Source organism: Rhopalosiphum maidis, chromosome 3, assembly GCF_003676215.2.
Source record: "Rhopalosiphum maidis isolate BTI-1 chromosome 3, ASM367621v3, whole genome shotgun sequence".
Classification (NCBI taxonomy): domain Eukaryota; kingdom Metazoa; phylum Arthropoda; class Insecta; order Hemiptera; family Aphididae; genus Rhopalosiphum; species Rhopalosiphum maidis.
The window spans coordinates 38,142,245-38,168,594 of NC_040879.1; the positions used below are offsets into that span (position 1 = coordinate 38,142,245).

The 26,350-nt window shown below is 26.4% G+C and overlaps 1 protein-coding gene across 3 annotated transcripts; it reads left to right on the plus strand.

Moving 5' to 3' along the window:
- On the plus strand, positions 1-24,639 carry LOC113555882 (patronin). 3 transcript variants are annotated; one of them, XM_026960475.1, is made up of 26 exons: positions 1-612; positions 12,283-12,378; positions 12,461-12,667; positions 12,857-13,066; positions 13,138-13,385; positions 13,456-13,565; positions 14,614-14,724; positions 15,857-15,938; positions 16,003-16,195; positions 16,295-16,478; positions 16,538-16,756; positions 16,836-17,008; positions 17,073-17,192; positions 17,267-17,376; positions 17,464-18,090; positions 18,154-18,365; positions 18,434-18,708; positions 18,781-19,011; positions 19,087-19,323; positions 19,425-19,623; positions 19,771-19,863; positions 19,962-20,033; positions 20,564-20,653; positions 22,396-22,576; positions 23,296-23,571; positions 24,185-24,639. In XM_026960475.1, exons 1-26 carry the CDS (start codon positions 556-558, stop codon positions 24,327-24,329), a joined length of 4,758 nt encoding a protein of 1,585 aa, XP_026816276.1. In that variant the 5' UTR covers positions 1-555; the 3' UTR covers positions 24,330-24,639. The 3 variants fall into 3 exon arrangements, with proteins under 3 accessions (XP_026816276.1, XP_026816277.1, XP_026816278.1); XM_026960476.1 differs by lacking the exon at positions 20,564-20,653; XM_026960477.1 differs by lacking the exon at positions 14,614-14,724 and having other exon boundaries at positions 2-612.
- The last annotated feature ends 1,711 nt before the right edge of the window (positions 24,640-26,350 follow it).

Consider the following 26,350-nt stretch of genomic DNA (forward strand, 5'->3'; position numbering starts at 1 on the left):
AAACGCTACATTATTATTGTACGTGGGTACTACCGTCGCCGTAACGCGAGCGATCGTTGTTGATCGGATTTTTGGATTCCGCCTCCCGACCGCCGACGGCCGACAGTCGTCGCGTACTCGCGTGCACTCTGCACACGTCGTCCGTACAATCGATATCGGTCGCCGGGGATCGCTTATTTTCACCCTTAGATTACGATTTTAACCCCATTACTTGCCCCCTTGACCCCCTCCGAACAACGTCGAATTTTTATTTTTTTTTTTTTTGGCACGCACCCGTCACCGATTATCATTTACCCATTATTATTATTGGTTAATTCTCACGGACCGCACACACGCGCACGCACCGACTATAATAATTTATCATCGTTATCATCGTCGTCCGGCAATATCATAATAATAAATATTAGCAGTTTAATATCATCGATGTGGACCACGAAACGCCGTCGTTGGATCTTCGGTATTATTATGGTGTAGCGATCGTGTTGATCAGTGATCGTCGTCGTCGTCGTCGTCGTCGTCATCGTCGTCGAGCAGGCACGAAAAAAGCCTCGAGCCATGGACCGAGCCGACGGATCGAGAAATTTCGCTGGCAACCCGGACATCTGTTCGCAAGTAAGTCGTCGGTTTTCGTTCTCATTTCGTTATGTTTACGAGACCAGGTAACGACTGCGCGCGGTCGTGACGTTTATCCGTCAACTGTGCAACTGTTTCTCAAAGCGACCATAAACGTCGTTCCTGCATAGGTTTCCCTTGAACTATAGGTACTGTAGGCAAACGGGTATCGCGGTTGATGCGCGTGACCTAGGCACGTATATGACAGTAAATGACAGTGATGAAATACCTATTCCGATTTTTTCCTGGTTTTGCTCAGTGCCTCAAACATACATAGCCCGAGTAGACTTTCGGTACGAGAATAGATAGAAAATTTTTTGATCAGTGTTCACTGTTCATAGTTTTTTTTTCCGTTCAAACGTGCCATTAGAAGACATGAACGACTCTGGTTATCTGGTTCGCGATCTGGTAAGGTTATTAATTCAAACTTTGTACGACAAACATCCTTTATTCTATTCCCTCTGATAACGGCCATCATTCTTCGATATGGCGCTGGTGGTGTATCTTTGTTCTATCGAGGTTTTTATTTTTTCCATTTACCAACATTTCTATTTTGGAAATGACAGCGTGTTTGAGATTGATTCATTCAATTTATGTGATTCTCGGTTTTGTAAAATTCTAAGTTTTGAATATACAATATTAGATTTTTGCACAGTGTATTGTGTGTATACATGGTTAGCTAGGCTAAGAATTATTTACCTTATTAGTCTTATTCACCAATTTCAAAGTTAAAGAATTCCTATTGACTTAAGCAGTGCTCGAATCGGAAAAAAAATGAGGACGGACGCTGGTTTTAGTTTAGAAAATACCGTTCCATAACAGATAAATTGTAAAGTAATCCATTGTGTACTTCGTCCCCCCTCGTCCCTGCACATAATAGTAAAATAGTAATATAAAGTTAGTGTTTTTCCTTGCTTAATTAATTAAAGGGGGATGCTGAAATCTATGAAAAAATGAAAGCGGACAACGTCCTCCTGCGCCCCCTCCAATTCTAGCACTAGACCTAAGTGTCTTACCCATAAAATTGCTTTATTTATTGAATTGAAAATTGGTTTTTTCAAATGTTTTACTTCCTTACTAACCATATAAAGTGTACATACATCAAATAGGTAATGCTTGTATATCAATTCAAAACACTTTTTTATGGATTTCATTATAATATGTAGGTACCATTATTAAATCTAGATTCACTTGTATCAAATCAATAAAATATTAATGTCAATCAGTAAAATAGTGTTGTAGGTAATACATTTATTCTTCAAAATAACATAAAATTATATGCACACATATTAGATCTATCTGATTCAATAATTAAAAAATTGATTTCAACTTCAATGTTAGGTAGATAGATTACTTTTAATTATGTTTTATAAAATACCTTTACCTATATTATTTATTAAGTAGGTAAATATCATTCTAGATTTTTAAAATAAAATATAATTAAGTTAGTATCTATCCTTCTATAATTTAGTATTTTTGTACAATACTTGACTACATTTTTTTTTCGAGTATGATAGACTAATTCATGAAATTTAAATTTCTTCATGGTTTATGAATTTGTTTTACTTACTCATAATATCAATTACATTATAGTATGCTCCACTAAAGTAATTATTGTTTTATTTTTTGTAAGTTTCAGTTTATTATTTTTTGAATACTATGAATTACCCATTTAGTGGTTACCCGGGTATTTACTTGAATTTAAGGTTGTTTGGTGTCAATGAAATATGTTAGCAATCTTATCAATTAAAACTAAAAGTTTGTTTTTTGATTTTGTAATTACATTTTCAATTTATATTTAAAATGTTTTAATTGTATAACAAGATAAAATAATATAGAACTAAAAACATAATACTTATAACAAACTGTTGCTTATGTATTCGTATTTTAAATTAATTAACCAATAAACTAAAACATAGGTATAGTGTATAGATACTTTGGATATTACTTATTATTTTGGGTTAATATATATTTTTAATATTTAGTATATACCTATTTTATTAGACAAGTAAAATGTAAATATAAATATATATTTTTAATTATGTATTGGTTATTGCCAATTATTATTTATTTATATTTTGACAGACTATTTTTTTTCTTTATTTTGATAATTTTTATCTAAAAACAATGCTTTAGTGAGTAATGCTTTTAGAACTCGTAGTAAAATTAGTGATTAGTATGAAACATCCAACAAATTAACACAGTAAAAATTATTGTAGATATTCAAACTTAAAATATTTTATATTCTGTAACCAAATTGTAGATTCTGAGTAGACAGATAAATGCAGAGATAAATCATAAATGTATTGATTTTACAATGATGTGTGTTTTTATATTAAATCTATTATTTTATATCACCCTAGATTATTAAGTAACTAATTAAGTTTTCATGTAATACAAAATATACATATCAGTTACCTGTTTTTTAGTATCTTGTATTACATAACATATCGATGGTGACACGGCAAAAGGGTCCAAATGACATAATTTATAGTTTTCATGAGAGCCAAAAAACTTTATTTTTAAATTTATTTTTTTTTTGATAAGCATTCAATTTTTACAGTAAAATAGAGCATTTTTTCATTTCATAGAATATTTTTTTTTTCTGATGTGTCCACGTGTATTCATATTTTTAATTAGCTTTCGGCATGGACTAAGATATAATGGACTGGCATCGAATAGGCTAGGGGAGTAGGAGGGACCGAGCATCAAATTTTATGAAAAGTAAAAACCCAATGATTCCAACGTCATCTACATTTTTTATTTTAGTGTATAAAAGTATATAAATTATATAGAGAGCGCTAAAATCATTCGGGTTTGTAGCCCCCTGCACTCCTCGCTCGCGTAACATTTTCGACTCACAGATATTGCACTCGATGCCAGTTCATTATATCTTAGTCCATGGCTTTCGATTATAATTTACTTGTATATGGCAATTTGAATAAGTTTTTTCAATAATTTTGGTATTTGATGTCGGTTGTACTACAATCTTATCATTCCTATCACAATATATTTTTCATAGTATATAGTCGTATGAAAAATTTGGGTAGAGCAAGTCGTACATAAATGTCCCTTGTCCCCTAAAATATTGTGTTAATGTCATTTATTCCCTATTTTTGTCATTTAGACCTTTTATTAGAGAAAACAAAATATAAAAGTGTTGTTTTGACCAGTGCTTATCAAATTTTTTTGTAATGATCCCCCTAAATAATGTGAAAATGTCAAGGTCCCTTTAATCAAAATCATTAATTATTTTACGGCCTATCAGGATTAGGTTAGTTGTATAATATATATTTCATGACCCATCAGTCATATATCCACGGCCCCCAGTTTCAAAAGCACTGACAACAAGCTTAAAATGATGTTGTCATCATTATAATGGTCATAGCTGTTTTTGTGCACGTGTAATGGATGTAATATATATTTTTCCATCTAATAGAATAAGTCGTTTTGCTTAGACCCTTTTGCCGTGTCACCATCGATATATTAAATATTTATTTCAATTATCACTTCTCTAAACACATTAAAAATATCAAAATTAATTTTTTTATTTATTTATTATTTTTCTTAGTATTCTAAGAAATATCTTACTTAGTAGTCTGAAACATAAAAACATATACATTTTATATTTGATATTTAATCAATAGCAATTTCATTAGATTTTAAATTTAAAGTACCTAAGTATCTACTATCTATAGTTTAGAATCAAAATATATCTGAAAATATACTTCCATTTATACATGTAAAAATAAAATTCAAATAAACAAAATAAGTATATGTGTTATAGTTCTTTGCCAATATTATTTGGTTTATTCCAAAATAAAAATTTGTTATAAAATGTAATGATGATTAATTGTTTATGTAAGTAGATGTTATTTTTTTTATACAAGTACCAAAAGAATATGGTTTTTATAATTAGATTTTATAGTTTGATATTTGTTTTAATCTTAGATTTGTAATTAACTAACATAGAATCTCATATAGAACAAAGCCAAAATTGTACATAGGTACCTATTATAATTATTTATTTAAATTAAACAATTTTCATAGATTTAAATTATTTAATGTATGTTTTAATCAATTTTAATTATAATTTAATAAGTAAATAATTTTTTTGACATTTGAATTGCCCGATCTATAACCAAAAATATTTGCAAAAAATATAGGTTACTATTAATTCTTATATTTGTAATATTTAATACTATGTATTACTTTCATAAATTGTATAATATATAATTTTTTCAATATACATAGTTTTTACTTTGGTTGCATGTTCATTAGTGTTTGGCAGAAAAAACATAGTAATAATAGTTTTATTAGGTACTTATTAGTCTTAAAATGAATTATTTTTTTTTTGTTTCAGAAAATCTAGTTTAGGGTGTGAAATTTCCATTACCTAATCTTGATTATTTATTTATTTATGAGTAATGCTCATATAATTATTAAATATTTTGTTATTTGTTAGGAATTGATTAAAATAAATTGAGGCCAACTTCGTGAACCAACTTAGGATACTAGTCCGTAAATCGAAATCCGGGATACAATTTAAATTAAGTTATTTAAACAAATGTAGAGAAATAGTTAAAAAAAAAAAGGTCCTTAAAATCTAAAATGAATATATCTTCATTATTAGAATTGTGTAATTTCTATACTGTATTATTATCAATTTTTGTACCATTCCATTTATTTGATAATTGTTAACCTAACTTGTAACTAAAATTATTAATGTATATTTGATCTTATCAAGTGACAATTTTTAAATAAATTCTTAAGGTTACACAAGTAATATAAATCAATGAAGTTTTGTACCCTATATTCTAGAAATAGAAACCTAAAAAAACTGCCACCTAGTCTAAAATTAATATTAGTACATTCTATCCAATCTATTAATTTATACAAGAATATTCATACAAATTGTTTAATCTCTATCACAGGTGAAAAAATTTAATATTGGACATGTTATTGGTCTTTTGATCAAAACAATAAATATTAATAAATATTTGCAAAAATAGTTTTTAATGTCTTGATAATATAATTATGTGAAGTATCATTGCAGGCTCTATTTGGGGCTTCTAAATGTTGACAATGTGTAACAATTGAATTTTTGTAAACATGGGTCTGTTTAATTTAACATTTTGAAACTACATTTTATTTTAATAAAATGTGGTTGGTAATTTAAGGTTTAAAAATTGAAAATTTGTCAAGAAATTAACAATTTTCTTTTATGTATAAATTTTGTTAGTATATTGGTAAATTTCAAAACGACATAATTTTTAGGTATTTTTTTTTTCTAATGTGTAATCATTATAAATAAATAAATAATATAATTAATATTAAACAAAAAGCATGACTCAAAATATTCCTGTGAGGAATGATCACATAAAAATGTTAAAAACGTCACAATATAGATCTAGTAATAATCACTTTTTAAATAGTATAAATTTTTTTTGTTTAAAAATAAAAAATAATAATACAATTTATATTTGATGAGAGTATGAGACGAATAAAGTATGACAAAAACATTATTAACCACTATCTATCATAATATTATCAATGTGTATTTTCGGTTCTTTATATAATATTTATTTAGAGAAAAACGTTAGGAAAATTACATAATACAAATTGCCTAATAATATACCTAGAATATTATATTTATTTAGAAAAATATACTATATAAACATTAAAAAACATATACAAGATTGATTACTATTTAAATGTTTTTTACGAAGTTATCGGCAATACATTTTAGAGTCGTATATACTTTATATTTAGAAATGTATAACATATTATATTCATGTTCATGAATTGTTACGACTTCCAGTTACCTAATATAACTTTTGACATAATATTGTCGTAATGTGCTTTAAATGAAACATTATTATTTTTCAATTCCTTTTATGGTATTGCCGTATTTTTTGATTTTGTTTAGAAGTTCGTTTAATATCTAGGTTTACGAAACAGAAATGATTATATGTTATCACTTATCAGTGGACAAAACGTTAAATTATTTTAATTGTCGAAATATTTTCAAACATTTAGTTGAGATGTCAACGAACTCTAAATTTGATTGCATTTATTTACCTTTTAAATTAGTAATTAACTTCTAGAACACTTTAATACTATTAATAGTGTGTTGTTTTTTTTTTTTTTATTAACAAATTGATAATAATAATAAATTTGTTTTCAACCAACTATCTTCCAATTTAACTATACTAAACTGTAAATAAACTACATATATATCTTAACAATACTTTAATATTTCTGTACAATTTTGGCTTCATCATTGTTTGAACACATTATTATATTAAGTACTTTTAATATAGTTATCTTTAAATTAGGTATATTTATATATACAAACATCTGTAGGTCTGAAAAAAATACGAACTACTTTTTAAAGCCATAAGCGTTTTTTGAGTAAATTTTGTCTTGCATAACATAGATTTATGTTACATTAATGTTATTAAATAAACAAGTAGGAGTATACCTACTCTCGTAGTCAGAAGAAGGCGTTGGCAATGGAAGTCGTTTTGTGGGGGCTCATGCGGTCCACCACACCTGTCTGTCCATTGATATTATATTATGGTCTTAGGATGTATCAAATTAATCACAAGGAATTTATAATAATGTAAAGACATTTTTTTTCACTCACAGATTTAAAATACATATATCGATGTATTTTCATACCTAATTGTATTTCTCCATCAGCAGTGTTAAATAGTGAACATCAGGCGATGTACAATAGGGGTAGACACATTTTTAGAATAACAATTAACTGCTTTTCGTTTAAGGACATATCAACCATATACGTACTAAGGTCAATAGAAAATAATATAGCAGATGTTACCATATGTCATTGTTATTAAATCGGCCAAATGTATTCCCAATTTATATTCATTTTTCGACGATTTTTGTTATAATAAATATTATTTATATTAAGATTTATACCCATTTTAAAATATATTATTTAGATAATTTTTGTTTTGAGATTGTATTTATTATATTATGTACTTGTTTTCAATGTTCTCATTGAGGTCAAAGAGTAGGATGATTTGTTTTCACGTCTACGAATTATTATTAGGTAATAAGGCCAATGAATAGGTATGCCAATTTAAGACATTAGATTTATATATCTATTTTAAGGCGGACGTTTATCAGTAAAAAGCAATTGAAAAATTATTAAAAAAGTGTTAAACCGTATTATTGATTTTAAAATCGTCTACAGTTAATTATTTTTGACATTACATTAAACAAAAATATTGGTTTTTGTATTTCATTTTTAAATTTTCTCGTACATATTATCACATACTGTGTAACTTAATACTAAGCTTAAACGTGAGTTTTACTAATTAATTTGGTCTTATAATTACCTATTTATTACGAGTAGTTTATTTGAAGCATTTTTTTTTCATATTATATTGCTATGTTTATTAAAATAGTTCATAATTTATTTAATAGAATGTATTCGGATGTATTAAATTCCAATATATTCCAATATATTTTATTTGTTTCTTAATGAAGAAGAAAATATCGTTTTTTTTATCGATAATTTAGTTTCTGTTTTCAAAATATGTCTTAGCGTTTACGTAAGAATGTTCGAAAAATAAAATGTTATCGAGCTGCAAATGGTAATATGATTACGTAAGAATTTCGAAAATATCTTGAGCTTTTCTAAAATTAACAACTATAACAGGTTATAATGTAAAATTAAGGATTATAATTATTAAAATTAATAATTATCTTATTAATTTATTAGTAATGTACTTATGAGTGTGTTAGGTATATTTGAAAATAAATATTTATCATATCATTAATTTAGTAATACATTCAATAAAAGTTTAGCTTTCAATTTACTAAGTCTAGGTTAGTAATAACGATGTATCGGTTGTTCGTATATTGTTTTTAAATACGGGATTAATTCTATATTACATGTTAATATAAAATATTTCAATTCCGTGTAAAATTATTGTAAAACCTTAAAACTATGATTTTGGTTTAACTACATTTAATTATTAAAAATTTTTAATTCTCGAATATTTTACTCATATTTATTTTATTGTTTAATTATTAAATATTCAATTTTTCAATATTTTTTTAACGTTTTGAGTTATTCTACATTGAGATATCGTTTATTATAATTTAATTTTCAATTATTAATTATCGTATTCAAGAACACGTGTTAGTAATGGTTATAATAATTAATATGTCATCTCGTGAAATAAGATTTAGTGTAGCAGCTCTTCAAAGTTCAAAATTAGAGTGTTAATATTTTAAGTCAAAGTTATATGTCGTTACTAAATTTTTCTTTAGTTTCAATATCACGGAAAATTTTAAATTAAAATGACAAAATGTGTAAAAACAATTTTAATTTTATATTATTATTACCATGGTGTATCTACGCAATAAGCGTCATAATTTATAACGAAGAGGTACTGACTATAAATGTTTGCTGTACGAGCTATACGAGCGCATGACTCATTTCTGAGATAATACGCGCATTAGTTAAAGTATCTAGTTAAAAAAGCATATACTTAATATTAAAAAATGTTTAACTTCAAAGTTTAAATATTCATTATTTAACTGTACACCTATTATGTTTGCTTAAACGTTACTATGTAGATTGTATATATATATATAAAAAAATGAAATGCATTTTAACTTTAATAATAGATCTTTTCATTTTGTTTAGTTTGGAAATATAAATTTGTTTTAAATAATCAGACATAATTGATTGGATTTAAAAAATAATAAATTAGTTTCAAGTCTTCTGATAGCTAAAGTATTCAAGCTAATCCGCAGCATAACTAGCGGCAAATCGGCATGGGGTCTGCAATCAATTTTTAATGTAAACACTAATAAGTTAAAAAACGCGTTCTACTTGAACTTGATTATCATATCACAAGAAGTAACTGGACATATTATACAACGGCTTCATTCTTTAAAACAGACTTCATAAAGATACAATATAAATATTTTATTAAAATCTATCATAAAAGTCATTAAATTAAGAGATTTACAAATTTTTTTAATAAAACCTACAATTTTTAATGCATTACAACAAAATTGTATCCAAATAAGCTTGACAATTTTTATAATAATTAAACATGATATCTAAATCAGTAATTTAATTCAACGAAAATAACAAGGAATTAAATGAATCGAGAATGGGTGATTAATATTGCATTATAATTTTTGATGCAAACAGAAATCAGGATTAATAATATTAATTTCGTAATGTGATTATGATTAATAATTTTTTTAAATTTAAACTAAAAATATAGAAGAAGCTGTTATGAATTTATTGCAATTTTTTATTAGCATCCAAAGTTGTAGAAGTTGTTTCATCGACTTTTTATAAAACGTAAATGAATTGATCATTGAACAAAGAAATTAAATTTATTGAATTTTTCTAACAGCAGAAAACTAGAAATAATATACATGATATTCCATAGAACTGAAATATTTTGATATTTTATAGGGAAACAATAAACTGAGCTTTACTAGGAATTGTTTTTAGAATGCAATACAATTATTGCGTAAAAATTAAAAATAATAATGCACCCACTAGCTATCTTGCGCGGATGTGTGTTTAGCTAGATGAGTGCCTAACACCGGGCCTTTATATCTTAATTATGTTTACCTATATATAATTATAATTTATAGTAAGTACCTCCTAAATAATGAAAGCATACTCATAGTAATAGTATTAAACAGCATTAATTATATAAATAATAATAAAAAATACATTAACTTTTTTTATAAGAACATATCGGTTTAAAACATTTAAATACGTATAAAAGGGATTCAATATTAAAAAAACTGACATCTAAATTTGACATTGTTTGGAAACTAACTTGCAATAAAGAAAATTATGGGATACCTACCTATATTTTCTGTCGTTAATATTAATCGAAGAGCAAATTAAATTATCATTAGATTTCAAGGTAAAAATATTATTTAAGATACCTCGTAAGATTTATTATTTTAATGTTAAGGTCATTCCCGCATTTTCTACCAAAATCTTAAAACAATTTTACCGACTGAAAACGTATAAATTTGTTAAGATGTTTACTTAAAAATTATTATATTTTAAAATTTTATAATATTGAAGTAAAAAAAAAATAAATTAAACTATAAATAAATGTCATAAATTATTCAAATATGTTTTTAGGTGCCTATTGTAAATAATAAATAAATTAGACTGTAATTATTAAAGATTGATACTTTTAACAAAAAAAAATTAAAATATGATTTAATATTCGTGTATTGCGTTATTAACATGTGCATACATTTGCGGGAGCGTACTACCTTTTATTTTACACACACTAATGATCACTTGCTACGCACATTTATACGACCCGTACTTACACACTTGGACAATTTTCTATGTATTATAATCCTTGAAAACTAGTACCGGATCCATTTAAAGTGAATGATGAATACTTTTCAATTTTACGTAGTTTCAACTCTCTGAAATTAAAATATAAATTAGTCTAATAAATGCCCGAGATAATATTTTTACTTTTATACCTAGTATAATATTGAAATCAACAGCACAAAGTGGATTCTTTGTTACATTGTATATTTGTAAAATGGAGACAATACGTCCAAGTAGAAACTTAGTAATTATTATTAATTACCCGTAAAGTCATAAAGTTAAACAATTATGATTTTGTTTTGCTATTTCAATCATTGAGATAAAAATAGATTAACTTTTAAATACCCTAGGAACTACTCAAAGAAAAATTATAAAGGTAAAAACTGGGGTTAAAACTTCAGTAAAAATTATAAGTGCACACAAATTCAGATCATCTCTTACATACAACATCAATAACTATAATCCAGGGGCGGCCAAACTTCTTTGGCCGCGGTCTACTGAAAATATACTTCACCTTTGAGGATCGACTTCCATAAAAGACTTAACCACCATGATTAATTTTCGTGTGCGTAGCCTAAAAATAAATTTTAACACAATCGACTTTAAAATCGTTTGCAATCAACTGTTTAGCCGCCCCTGCTATAATTTAAGGTAATATATTAATACAATTTAATGAAGTATGATTGTGCTTGATTGTGTATATACTCTCATATTATATTTGGTTAACAAGTGTGTACTTTATAAATATGTAACAATTAGTTTTTAAATTTTTTGTCAAATTAATGGACACAACATTAATTTGTTAAATAGAAATGTTTTTGAATGAAAATTTTATGGTTCTATAAAATATTTTCTTATACATAGAGTTTTGTTAAGTAGAGGTTTTACTGTACATTAGGCTAATTGTTAAATGTAAATTGTATTTGGTAATATCACTATGTTAATATTAACTAAATGAAAAAGTAACACAAATGCAAATTACGTTCTGGACGCTGTTCATTCAAAAAGGTGCATTTACCTAACTTGGTAAGGAATTTGTTTGCACCCAAAACTATATAAAAACTACTTTAAATATTTATAATTGTTATGATAGGTAGGTAAAAATATATTTTATATTATGTATAAAATAAGAGTAATATGCAGTTAATAAGTAAAGGTACCTAAATTTGTTTATTACATTGTATTAGACAGAAATAATGTAAAATTGTATTTGAATGTATTTGAATATTTAAGTGATGATTATTGCTTTTGTTTATTATTTGTATAATGATTTTTTATTATTTTTATTTTTGTAGGCTAAACAAAGAGCTACAATAAAATGGCTTCTGTCAAAGGCATACAATAATAGAATTCCGGAAAATGTTATTGAGCCATTTTATAAAGACCATGATGTAAGCATAAAATATTCTTAAGTTATAGATATTTTAATTTATATAAATTTAATATGCATGTATGTTTATATTTTTTTTTTAGAATCAAGAACATCTAAAACCACCTTTGGTCCATTCTTTAGCTAATGCTGAACTTTATTGTCTGGCACTAGGAAATATATATTCTGATCCAAATTATCACAATCTTAACCACTGGGGAGTTATTCAAGCTTTGAATAAAAAGGGTGTTACTGTAAATGATCCATCAGTAACAGAGACTGTTTTAATTCAAACAACACCTTTAAAACTTGTAAGTTTTTGTTATAATTATTAAAATATTTTTAAAATTCTATGCTGACACTTATTTTTTTTTTATGATCATAAAATTTTGAATGATGTTTTGGTAGTTTCATGAAATTAATTTAACTATATTCAATAACTATGTTTATTCTTGATTTAAGTGAATAATAATACATTTTAATGTTATTAATTTGTATAGAGTGCTCATATGGCAATAATGGAAGCTGTTATGACATTGTATGCAAAAGAAGTAGCAACACCTAACCGCGTGATGGCTGCTATACAAAGACTGAATCATGTTCCTCACAGAACCACTATTGTAATGCCTGAGGATAATGAAAGAGCTATTTTATTATGGGTAAATCGTACTGTTGAGGCTTTAAAACATCGAATATCTAGTTCACAAACGGTTGGTATATTTTAAATATTTTTTCAATATTATTTGTTTTAAATTTACTGAATTTTGGTATATAAACTTAGGAGAATTCGTCTGTACCCGACATTGCTCCTGTGAATGATTTCCATGAAATGAGCGATGGTGCAGCTATAGCAGCATTGATATCTTTTTATTGTCCTGATGAATTGCCTTGGCAGTATATTACTGTATCTAAAGCACCAACATCTACTGACTGTATAAAAAATTTCAGTGTTATAAATGATTTTTGCGATCATAGTTTGCCTTTTAGCATATTTCATATGAGGCCACAAGATGTATATTATATTAGAGGGTACTAATATGATTATAATTTTATTAATTTTATTATTAATACTTATTTTATAAGCCTTTGTATTTTATAGATCTATGAAAACAAATTTAATTGCATTTTTCGCTGATTTGTTCAATGTTTTGGAAATACATCCAGCTAAATGTGTCAGTTTCAATCAGGGTAGAAATGATTTGGCAGACGGTAATTTAAATTTTTAATTTTATTTGTGCAAATCTTTATTTTGTGGACGTGGAATTAGAATACTATCTTCTAATAATTTTTTATGCTTATGAATGGCTGAAGTGTGAATATAATAAATCAGATAATTTTTTAAAACCATTTCATACACATTTTCATTTTAAACACCAGCAGCATTTTTTCATAATTTATTTTGTATTTTTCTAAAATATTTAATATTTTTTTGCTTATCTATATAGCATATTATACTGAGTACTAGAAGTATAATTTAATTGTTATTCATATTTTAAGATGAATAATTTCTTTTTTTTAATTTTAATAAACAGTATTAAAATAAATAAATATATATATATATATATATATAATGACTAATACTATCAATAAAAACTATTTTAAAGTTAGGATTTTTTAAATTTTTATATTTTAGTTAATAACTATATGTTATACTTCTGAAACCATAAAAAATTACTCTTTTGTAGTTAAAATTATATTAAAAAGAAAAAAAATTCAAGCAATAGTTAAGTTTTACGAAATATATTTTTATAATCAATATTAATGCTAAGAAAACGTTATTAAATTTAATTACACGTCCACAGTAAGTTTATATATTCTTTTATGCATAAACCAGTATATTTAATGTTAAACTTAACATTTTTATTACAGTTATTAAACTAAAAAAATTTTTTTATAATATTGAAAATTATTTATTATTTTAAAATAAAATATTCTACAATAATAAAATAAAATTATCAGTCCCAATAAGTTAAATTTTTTTTTTATTGTTCGTACAATCAAATTTACATGCAAATGTTTTTGAGATAGATCATGTATATATATTTAAAATATTTTGATTTTTGCACGATTATCATTCTAACTTTAAAATTATGAATGAATGAATGGATATTATTTTAACATTTTTAACTTTTTAACCAAAAATAATACATTATATAACTATTATAAATTAAATAATACACAAAAGAGGGTTGCATAAAGAAGTTTGATAAAAAAAGATTCAAACCATTATAGAATTTTTTTTTGCTTGTGGTGATAGCATATCCGAGGAATAGCCACGGAGTAGCGCATAAACGTTTGTTACCTCAAGCAATTTCTGTTATACCGGATCTTCGCAGTAATTTGGATTCACATTCAACAGGGTTTACAGGTATCTGAATAATATTCGAGTTGGTTGTGAGTTTATTTTTGTTTGTGTGTTTTTTATCAATATATATCTGCCTCTAAATTCAATTATCACCGCATAGCTTTGTGTTTTTTACACCTTTATTTTTATTATATTGAATTTTAGATCTTTTTTTTTTTAAATAAAATTTGGATAATATTAATACCTCAATACAGTTTTCAACATTGTCAATCTGTATTAATTATTAACTGTTTGCTAATATTTGCAATAATTAATGTGTTTACGGATTAATTAATATTAAAAATAGTATTTATTTGAAGATTTAAATTATTTTTATATTTTATGCATGTTACCCTGTGATGTTTATGTATAGTATTATGATTTTTGGTGAATGTCTATTAAATAAATATATTGGCAAAGTCATGTTTATAATATATTTTAAAACAATTTTTATAAATTTTATTTATTTTTATTAGTTATATAGAAAATATTTTGTAATTATTAAGTATTTATATCATTTTTTAAATTTAGTTAAGTTAGAAAATCAAATAAATATTTGTCAATACTCATTTTTACTTACTTATAAAGTTATAAATTGTAGTATTGATTAAAAGAAGTCTTGGAAAAAATTTCTTTTAAAAGTATATATTTCAAAGAATTTCAATTTTTGCGCACAAATAGTTGATTATATTTTTAATAAAAACAATTTTTTTAATCTTATTCATATCTAGATATATCTATATCTTTCAATATTCACGTCAATTAGTTTATATACTTCTTTATATTGCCTAAGTGAAGTACTATGATTAATTATTTCCTCTTTGGGAAATTAGAATAAAATAAGAAAAGAAAATAAGAAATTTAGCACTTAAAATATTGAAAACATTTTTGTAGATATAGATAAAATAATTTTGTTTTTTAATTTATTATAATATAAAAATGTTATCAAAGTAATTGTGCAATTATATAAGTCAATTTTTAAAATTATTTGAAAGTTATATTATTTTCTTTATGATGTACTATTGTACTTATATTATTATAATCTTTATGTAGTTAAATGTTGTGAAGTTATATGAATACACTTTGTTGTTTTCTTATTTATTTATAACACTTAAATAATTTAGTTGCAACTATTTACGTAGTATTTTGTCTGTAGGCATGGCACATAACAATTCTGTCAAAAAAGTTTCAAATACAATAACACCTCAACAACCACAAGAAGGAAAAAAGACTAGCCGGTATTTAACAAATTTTGAAAAAATAAATGTTATATAATTTATTTTATTATTATTGTGTTTCTAGATGTAATGGTGAAGAACAATTTGTTGTTCATCGTAATCGCTCTGTTCTTACACTAAATTCAATGTTAAATCCTAGTAATGGTGATGCTAATAATGATGTAGCAGCAGGTAAACCAACTCATTGGGAAGATACAAGAAAACAATCTTATGCTGGTCGACGCTCAAGAAGAAATTCATTTTCTGAAGATTCACAAGTATGTTCTACCAGTATTCATTATATATTGAAATTTTTTAATAATTAACTAACTATAACTATTAAGTTAAAACTTACAAATGTTTTTTATTGAAATTAGTTAACGGTTGAAAATTTTGGTGGATCACAAGATAATTTACATTTTCTTGGCCGAAATCCTGACAAAGAACCGGCGATTCACGTTGGAAGAAAAGATAGCATTAGCAAAGTAACTAATTCTCACTCTCAGGAAAATGATAGTTCTGGTGTTCATAATCTATTACAACACTCCAATACTAGTCCAGGTACTTTCGAATTAACTAACTAGGTTAGTGAAATAATTCTAAAATATTATACATTTTAGCAATGTCGAGGGTTTCCAGTGATGCATCAAACAACAGTCAAGGACTTCAACGGATGTTGTATGATAGTTTTGATGATGTAGAATCTGTTGTTCAACCAGCTATGCCTACTATTAAGCGCAGTTTGTCTTATGTTGATACTACTACACAACCCATGAATCCATCCAGTACTACTACGTGGTTACAACAAAGTTCTTCCTCTGCTGCTCACAGTGATCACGGTAATGCTGCTAAACAATTTAGTCTTATTGTCATTCATACATATTTGATATTTAAGTTTATTATAATTAACTCTTATAGGAGATGATTCTGAAAGTGATGGTTCTGTTATGAGTTCACAATTGCTCAATATAAAATTAAAATTAGAAGAAAAAAGACGACAGATTGAAAACGATAAACGTAAAATGGAATCTCTTATGAATAGACAAAGACAGCAAGTAGGAAAAGCTGCATTTTTCCAAGCTGTCACAAGAGTAATTTTTAAATGTTAACTTATTTTTGAATTACAATATTAAAATGTAATATGTTTGGTTTTAGAGTAAAAATGGTGGTAGGAATTTACAAAGTCCAGATTCAAACTATAGCAGAATGATGTTTAATGACGGTAATATTTCACCATCTTCTATTAAAAATGCACAGCAGTCTTTTTCATTTCCGGTATTTGTATAAATAAAATATTGTTATTTTAATATTTAAGTATTATGAATACTGATAAATTATTTATTTTATAGGATAATGGGATGGAAAGTAAATGGTCTGATCGAATGAGTCAATACACGGATGATCGCAAGACACCTGATTTAGATCACATTAATACAGAAGATTATAATACCCTATCCAAGTTATTATTATTACTTATTTATTGTTCATAGTCTCATAAAGGTTTATTTTTAATTATTTGTATTTATAATTTGTTTAAATAATTCAGAATGCATTCAAATTATCAAGAGATTCAAGCAGATTTACAATGTTTAGCTAATCAACAAAATCAAATGCAGCATAATAGTTTACAGTCAGAAATGATACAACATTATCCAGGTATCCAGTCACTACAACAAGTTTATCAAAACACTCATTCCATTCACCAACCTCAAAATTATTTAATCAACCGCCAACAAAGTAATAATTGTGTAATGCCTAATGGACAAATGATTCAACATATGGAACATAACAACACTGATAATAATCAACAATGGCACAGTCTTATGAATCACAATCAACCACCTATGCCAGCATTTAATAATTATAATCAACCACAGCACACACAATACCAAAATCAGCAAGGTTATGTCAACCAAAGACCAGTTTCTTCTAATACACTACCAAATCCCAATGTATATTCTCCAGCGGACAACCATTATTTGTCACAAGACCCATATGAGCAAATAATGCCATCTAATAAGGAAACACAATCCCAACAGTTTTTCTTACACAACAATCAACAACAACCGCAACAGCATCAGCAGCAACAAAAATTCAGAAAAAGTTGGGACATTTCTTCATCACCACAGACACATACTTTTGCTCAAGAATCTCAAAACGTTTGGAATGGGAGGTAAATATTTTACACCTAGTTAAAATTTCTAGTCTATCTGAATCATGATTTAATTTTTTTTAGTCGCACAATACCAAAATCTTCACAACCATCGTCATTGAGTGGGTCGCCACGTCAAAAGTCTGAATTTGCTCTGTTAAATAGATCTGGTGTTAAAACTAGTCCTTCATCACCAGTTCCTCCTCCTCGTCGTAATTCCAATCATGTTGTTAGCCACTCTCAAATGCCAACTCCATCCATTGACGATATGCAACCTCAAAGTATTTCATTCATTGGTAAGTTTATGATATAAATATCATGTATACAACAAAACTATATTGTTTGCATTTACATTTGACTTTAGGCAACGATGCAAATAAATCAGATCTTGATCTTTCTGAAAGCTTGAATAGAATTCAAATAACATCTGGACATAGGACGTATAGGATACCATCTCCTACACGGACACATATGCCAATTAATCGAAATTCCTTCAATGATAATAATACCTCCATATCCAATACTAGTCAAGATACATCAGCAAATACATCGGATAAAGGTTTTTATGTCTCATTTGAAGATGAAGATGCACCTAAACGACCCAAGCCCCCATTGAGAATGAAAAAAATTGTGTCAAAAGTATGTAATTATTTTACTTTTGTAATGTAAAAAATTAATTAAATTTGTTTTATAAATATATTTGATGTACAGGAAAGGAATTTAACTCAAGTATTAAACAATTCTGTGTCTCTAAACAACTTGGATATTTCTCCTAGACATTTTAATTCTTCAACAATTGCCAAGTCCAAAGAATTATCTACTCCTGTTAAATCTGCCTCTGAATCTGCAGTTTTGCAGAGCTCCAATAGCAAAATTAATCGTTCCAAAACTTCAACTTCAACTGGAGTTGAGCTCATTATTGAAAACCAAAATCCAGATCCTGTACGTATATACTTTTAAAAATTGTTTTTTGTTTTGTATAATGTTTCTAAATATATAAATTTATGTCATATTAAGGTGGCTATTGATGAGATGGAAAAGAAAAAAGAAAGAATTCTTTTATTGTCCTTACAACGGAGACAGCAACAAGAAGAAATTAAGAACAAAAAAGAAATTGAAGCACAGAAACGTAAAGAAAAAGAGAAAGAAAAAGAAGAAATGAAACTGCGCAAGAAAGAAGAAGAAAAACAAAGAAGGGCAGTAATATTAGAACAATACAGGATTAAAAAGACAATTGAAGAAGCCGAAAGAGAAGTAAGTAGCAAGAAAAAATTCAGTTGTAATATTTATTAATATAATTACTTTTTATTTTTTTTTTTACATAATTTTACTTATTATTAATTTTAATATTCAAGGGGAAAACTGTTGATAAAGAACTTTTGAACTCGTTGAAAATCAATAACAATCATACTATGGGTGGCCCTCCAAGGTTACGGAGTAAAATGCAGAGTGGACGGCCCCGACCTAAAACTATACATGTTGATCGGAGTGATACTCCTGATGGAACAATGACACCATCTCGAGGCAAAAAAGGTTCAATCACAAATCTTGCTAGTGAGTATCAATATTATTGTTTTTTTATAACTCTTTGTTCATACTCACTGTATGTTCACGCTTGATGTTTGAAAATTTTTTGTTTAATCTTTATTTGGTTTTTGTGTTGGACACTACTAAACTAAAAATGTTATTTTGTGCACGTAGCATTGAACTCACAAATTAGACGAGATTATTACCGGGGATCACAAGACTGCTTAGCCGAAACACGGCGAACATCAACTTCCTCTCTTTACTCAGGTATGTTGGTTTCTAATATTCCTGATCCAAAATTATAATTGATATTGCATCTGTGCGATGCCTATTAGTATTTTCCCCAATTCTTATTTGTTGTTTAGACTTGACTGATGAAGGGAAACTTAATACTCCAAGAAATTTGGACCGTCATGGATCTTACAAAAATTCTAGAGGTTAGTATTTTTTTAATGTTGCCCGATGTGTGTAGACAAATTTGTTTTTTATATATATTTCTTAGTCGTTTTTAGTTTGCTTGCTAATTGTATATTTTGCTCGTATAGCAATGTTAATTACAAGATATGTGTGTATGTGTAACATTATGTTTCTTTAAGCATATTGTATCATAAGTATTCTAATTGTTATTATCAGGATCATTTAGAGTTAGGGTCTTCAAATTAAAATTAAAATTATTATAAAATAGCGCAAGAAGCACAACATAATTAATTGCAATTAAATTAATATTTTTGGATTAGAAATACAATTTATCTTAATTAAGAAAAACAATTTATTAAATTTAGTTTTTATATTTTAAAGTAATGATTAATATAATTATGTATTAAAATCTAGAGTTCTGATACATTTCAAGAACCCTCAGTTAAAAATTGTATTAATTTCTCTGTATAGAAATATTCTTACTGAATTCTTAGGATGTAGTATTTGTTTTACAAAATTTTGGTAGCATGTTTGGCGAACGTTTTTACAGATTCTTCTTTGGACAGAACAAAGCGTAAAACAAATTTTGGATACTACAATAGTGCACCTCGTAAATCCAGTTCTCTCATGAATTTGTATGGTAAGCTAAATGTAAAAAAAAAATTGGTGAAGGTCAATCACGCATGATAGTTTTTGTAACTAAAACATACAGATATTATGTGTCATGGTGGCGGAAATCTATGTTATGTTATCTCGATTCAAATTTTTGAAATAGCTTTTATAACTTTCAGAATTTTGAGTATTATTATTTAAATAACATTTTTTTGACGTGATTGTATAGATAATATTCTTAATACATTTATGTACAGTACTATAGTAGTAGGCAACATCACTATAGAATATAAATCAATATATATATATATATTATCCATTTATGATATATATTTTATAAATTATATAAGTGTTTGTTACTATTATAAAAAACAATGTGCTGTGGTACTTACTAAATTTTAAACCTACTATAAATGATAAGATATGGTTCTGCAGTAATGTTTCTTTGTTTTTCTTTATTATAATTCGCGACTTTTTGGTTATGATTGTTATGAATATTAATGGTAAATTATTGTTATTATATTTTTATAAGTCTGATAGAGTTATTTTAAGATGTTATGAAACTAATTACATTTTGTGATGCATATTTCAGATCTTTTTATATTTTAGTAGGTAACACATATTATACTACTTTATTTATATTTTGTTTTATGCTATGAATTGTTTTGTAAATTTTAATATGTTCCTACAGCGTGTAAATTAGTTAAGATTTTTAATAATAAAAAAGTCATTAAATAATATATTTAAATATTTAGTTAGTATAAAAAAAAATGTTGGTGTATCAATGATCAATTTTTTTCATAGAATGAAGCCAATTAAATATTGAATAGTAAAAACATAATTTTATTTATTTCATCATTAACAAATTGGTCCTTGATGAAATTGTACTTGCATGTTGTTTTTTAAATGCTCCGAATTGTTACTAAGTATGTTATACATTTTTATTGTATGCAACAACAAATCAATTTTTCAATATTAATATGTTGGTTGCCAGTTAAATCTATCTTAAATATGTTAACAATTATGATTTTTTTTTTTTTTTGTTAAAATAATTTCAACTAATATTGATAGGAAAATATATTATGTAGTTATTTATATGCCATGTTTTATACATTCTTACAGAATGATAATTTATTAATTTGAATTAAAAATAATTAAGTGCATAATTTTTTAATTCTAGATTGCAATAACATTCAAGCTTTAACAACTAATTTCTGCATTTTAATCACAACAATTAAAGAGTGTTGTTTTATATTATACTCTTTACCACTTATCTGCTTATGTTTTTTTCAGATTTAAAATAATGATTAATAATAATGGTTCTGGATAATAATTTACAATACTTGGTGTATAATTCACTTTAAATAATGTGCATACTTGTAATATTATTTAATAAAGTATATTATTATAATATTTATGTTACCGTCAATGGTGTAATTTATTTAGGTAATATAACGTAAATATCTATTAAATAATATCATTAATGTCTAAACATTAGTTAACGCTCCATGTCTACTGCCTAGGCATTGACAATCAATAGACAATAATATAGGCAATGCTGTAAAAATCAAAGATTTTGTTAATATATTTACAACTATTACAAAGTAATTACCCTAATGTGCAATACATCAACTTAATTTCCTAATTTTATCATTGACGGTACCTAACATACACACTTAGACATGCATTCCCCTTTCGCCGTCCATGTATTGTGCGATTAGTCTATGGTGAGTGTACCTATTATAACTTTATATAAATATTAATTTTTAGGGGGTTCGAGCTGTGACCAAGACAGCATGCTGTACCGGTGCGGTGATACGGACTCGGGTCTAGGACGGGCTACGCCACCAAGGAGGGCCGCATCGCCGTCTGGTCCAGGATCGCTACCTGTCCGACGAAAGTTCGATGATGCCGCAAGTGAGAGCGGTGGTAGTGATTACAGCGGTCCGAGGTAAGTGTGAACGATGGCCTACATCAACACCGTCCGTTTTATATGAAAGTATAATGGTTAAAGGGTTGAACGGATTAAGATATTAACTGATAAGTTGATGATAGCGTCCCTTTTCTAAATGTTTACACTTTATCCATGTACGATGTACCATCATAGTAACACACATGAAATTATATCATCTTAGTCAACTGTATTTACAAAAATGATAGTTTAACTAGGTAACTTAATATGCTATAATACTTGCTGTATTATAGCATTATAATATATTTATAATAATCTGTATTTATACTATAGCCCTCGTCCATAAAATGTAAACGATTTTAATTTTCTTAACACATTTCTCCTCTAAACCCTCCAATAAAAATATATTGTAATATATATTATATCGTTTTGACACTGTTATATTATTGTTTTGGCGAGAGAAAACATTTTTGATATTGCACAATATCTTAATTTGCGTGTAATCTTATTGTTTTACTTCCCATGAACTCAACAACCAACGTTATATATAAATAACTAAAATAAATCGTTTTAAACTGAGCTAATAAGATTTACATCGAAAATAATTCTATAGAAATGCGTTATACACATATATATATATATATATATATATTATTTTAATAAAAGATGTATAACCTAATATCTTAACTCAATTTTTGGGGAAAAATTCAATTCTTGTCTAAATGTAGTCTAACAGTTATGCTCCGTTTTCTTTGCAGGCTCTACAAACAACCAGTGACTAAGTCCAACCGTGGTATAATACTGAACGCGGTAGAGTATTGTGTGTTCCCGGGCGTAGTGAACCGGGAAGCCAAAAAGCGGGTACTTGAGGAAATCAACCGATCTGAGGCCAGGCACTTCCTAGTGCTGTTCCGGGACACGGGCTGCCAATTTCGCGCGCTATATCTTTACTACCCAGAGACTGAAGAGGTGGCAAAACTCTACGGTACTGGTCCGAGGATTGTCACTGATCGTATGTTTGACAGGTTTTTCAAGTGAGTCAAATCAGCTATAAATGAAATTAATAACAAATTATTATTATTATTCGTTTAGAATAGTTATCTGCGAATTGTTGTTAACTAGAAACGCTCAAAATTGTAAAAAATATTTTATTTATTTGCGAAAAATCATTTTTATAAAATCATTTCCTGAGATCAATAACGAATTTCAAATAAATAAATTTACTCTATTATAATTAAAGTTTACAATATTACTTCAAATTATTGAAATTAAAGTATTTCACAACATTTCGTAAACATATTTATATTTAAATAGACAACAAAAAATATATGTGAGAAAAATATGTACGTTGTAGCAGCGAAATGTGTGTTTTAAATATATATTGGATTTCCGCAACTATTCGCCCACGACGTACGACTGATCATCTGCAATTTTAAATCTATATAATAATATAATCGATTCAAAATATAAATTCTTTTTTTATTATATTCATGCGTGCATTATTTTCTTAGACAAAAATATGCCAATTCTAATTAATAATAATAAAAATAGTCATCCGGAAATTAATCGTATTAGCCCGGAAAAAACACAACGCTGTTATTAATTATATTATGACGCTGAATTAACGTTGTCCCGTGGTTTTTACAGGTATAATTCGGGCGGCAAATGTTTCTCACAAGTGCACACCAAGCATTTGACTGTCACCATCGACGCGTTCACCATACACAACAGCTTATGGCAGGGTAAAAAAGTAAATTATCCCAACAAAAAAGACATGACGCTAGTCGTTTGATGCAACACCGAAGCCGCCGGCCCGGGCAATCGTTGTCATTTGTTTGTTTAATTTTGTATTATTATTATTATATAGGATAAAATATAAATACCCGCCGTATAACTTGTACGGTATACGATTTTATGTTGTTATCTCGCCGCTTACCACACGCCAAGCGCCAGTGATTTCTTAACAATTTTCGTTTAACACAAGTCTTAATTTTATTTCGGCTGTCGTCTAGCATAATAGTTATTAATATTTAAATAAAAAGTAATTATAGCCGAATAATAACTACTACCTACCTACCTACCTACCTTTAAATATAATATATATTTATTTAAATATTAATATATAATTAATAATACTATAATAATTTTAATTTTAATCCTCGCGGAGATAAAAAATATGTATTGTTGAAAAAATATTATTTTGTATACATTTACAGCCCCTATTTGTATTAATTGTTGTCTTATTAAGAATTTTTTTTTATAATCTGTACGTCCGTTGTGATTTATTAAAATTGTATTATTAAGAATATTAACTAACATATGGATATTTTTTACTCAAACCACATGTTGCGTTCTGGTTTACCTATATATTTATATATACATATTGTGTGAGTGTGTTGCAATAGTATTTTCGTGTAAGCATTTTTAAGAAAATTTAAAAAATTTAATAATTTTTTTTTCTTTTAAATATTTACATTTATATACTTTGACACTTTGTGGTAAATAAAATCACTAAACCTACGATTTTTGTACAGTTCAAAATATTAGGCAATCGCGCTGTAATAATATTCAATAAATTATTTTTTTTTCGATATAATTTATTTTTTCTGAAGAACAAACTAGTTTTGATCATTTATATCAATGTTATTTTAAACCGTTATTAACGTGTACATCTACTTATGTCTTATCTTATTGTGTATATAAGAAACGATTTTAGCGCATATCGAACTATCGTTGCTTCGTACAAAATATGTGAAATTGCGCGTATCACGAGCTTTTTTGTAAATGTGTTTTGTTTTTTTTTTACTTAATTAAAACATTGAACATAAGTATAGATTTAAACATTACACTCGTAATTTCACCTTTATATTTGCATCGGAGTATATATTATACTATGTTATTATTATTATTGAGATATAATATTTTATAACAGTCAGTCGTATACATTAAAGATTACACAATAATAATTTTTAATCAAAATTAATGAAAAAAAATAGAATAACAAATAAATTTAAAAAAATTGTTAAAACACCATTATTATTAATTAATATTATTAAATTATATTATTCCCAAATGATTAATACCAAAAAAAAAAAATGTTTAATGTCTTCATTTATAATATTAGTAACCAACTAAAATTGATTTATTTATTTAGTATAATAGTTTATTTTTTATTCATTTTAAGTTTATACTCTAAGATCTGTTTTGTTAACAATTTGTGCCAATTTGTAAACATTAGTATTTTTTTATGTTTTTCCTTTTTCCTTTTTTTTTTCTTAAGTATTTTTACTATTTTTCTTGTCATTTACTATTGTTACAACTACAACTACAACTACAACTACAAAATTTACTGCTATATTATTACTACTATTTCATTACATATTTTCTTGGAACTAATGTGTATTTAACATACACAAATCATTGATTATTATTTCTACATGTTAAATATTGTTTCATCTCTAAACGATGTATATTATTATGTCAAGCTATCAGAATGGTGCGGTTTGTAATTATTCTGTTCAGTTTTATTTTTTTATTTAATTTTTTTTATTATTTATTATTTTTTTATTATTATTATACATATATATATATATTATAAATAATATGTCTATATATGTATATTTATTAATTTTTAGCCATAGTCTTAGAGAAACTGACAAAAATATTGATTAAAAAAAAATGATTGTTTATTGTTTACAACAGGTACATTTTAATATTTGTAATAATAATAATATTAATAGTAATAATTATTATTTTAATACATTGTTTATGTTCACTAAAAACCATTAATTAACAGCGTTACACCCAATGAAT

Bases quoted from the DNA above. Each gene is read 5' to 3' on its own strand.
- LOC113555882 (XM_026960475.1), top strand. From the start codon at position 556: ATGGACCGAGCCGACGGATCGAGAAATTTCGCTGGCAACCCGGACATC. The intron at 613-12,282 runs GTAAGTCGTCGG...TTATTTTTGTAG, and splicing joins ACCCGGACATCTGTTCGCAA to GCTAAACAAAGAGCTACAAT. The intron at 20,034-20,563 runs GTTAGTATTTTT...ACGTTTTTACAG, and splicing joins ATCTTACAAAAATTCTAGAG to ATTCTTCTTTGGACAGAACA.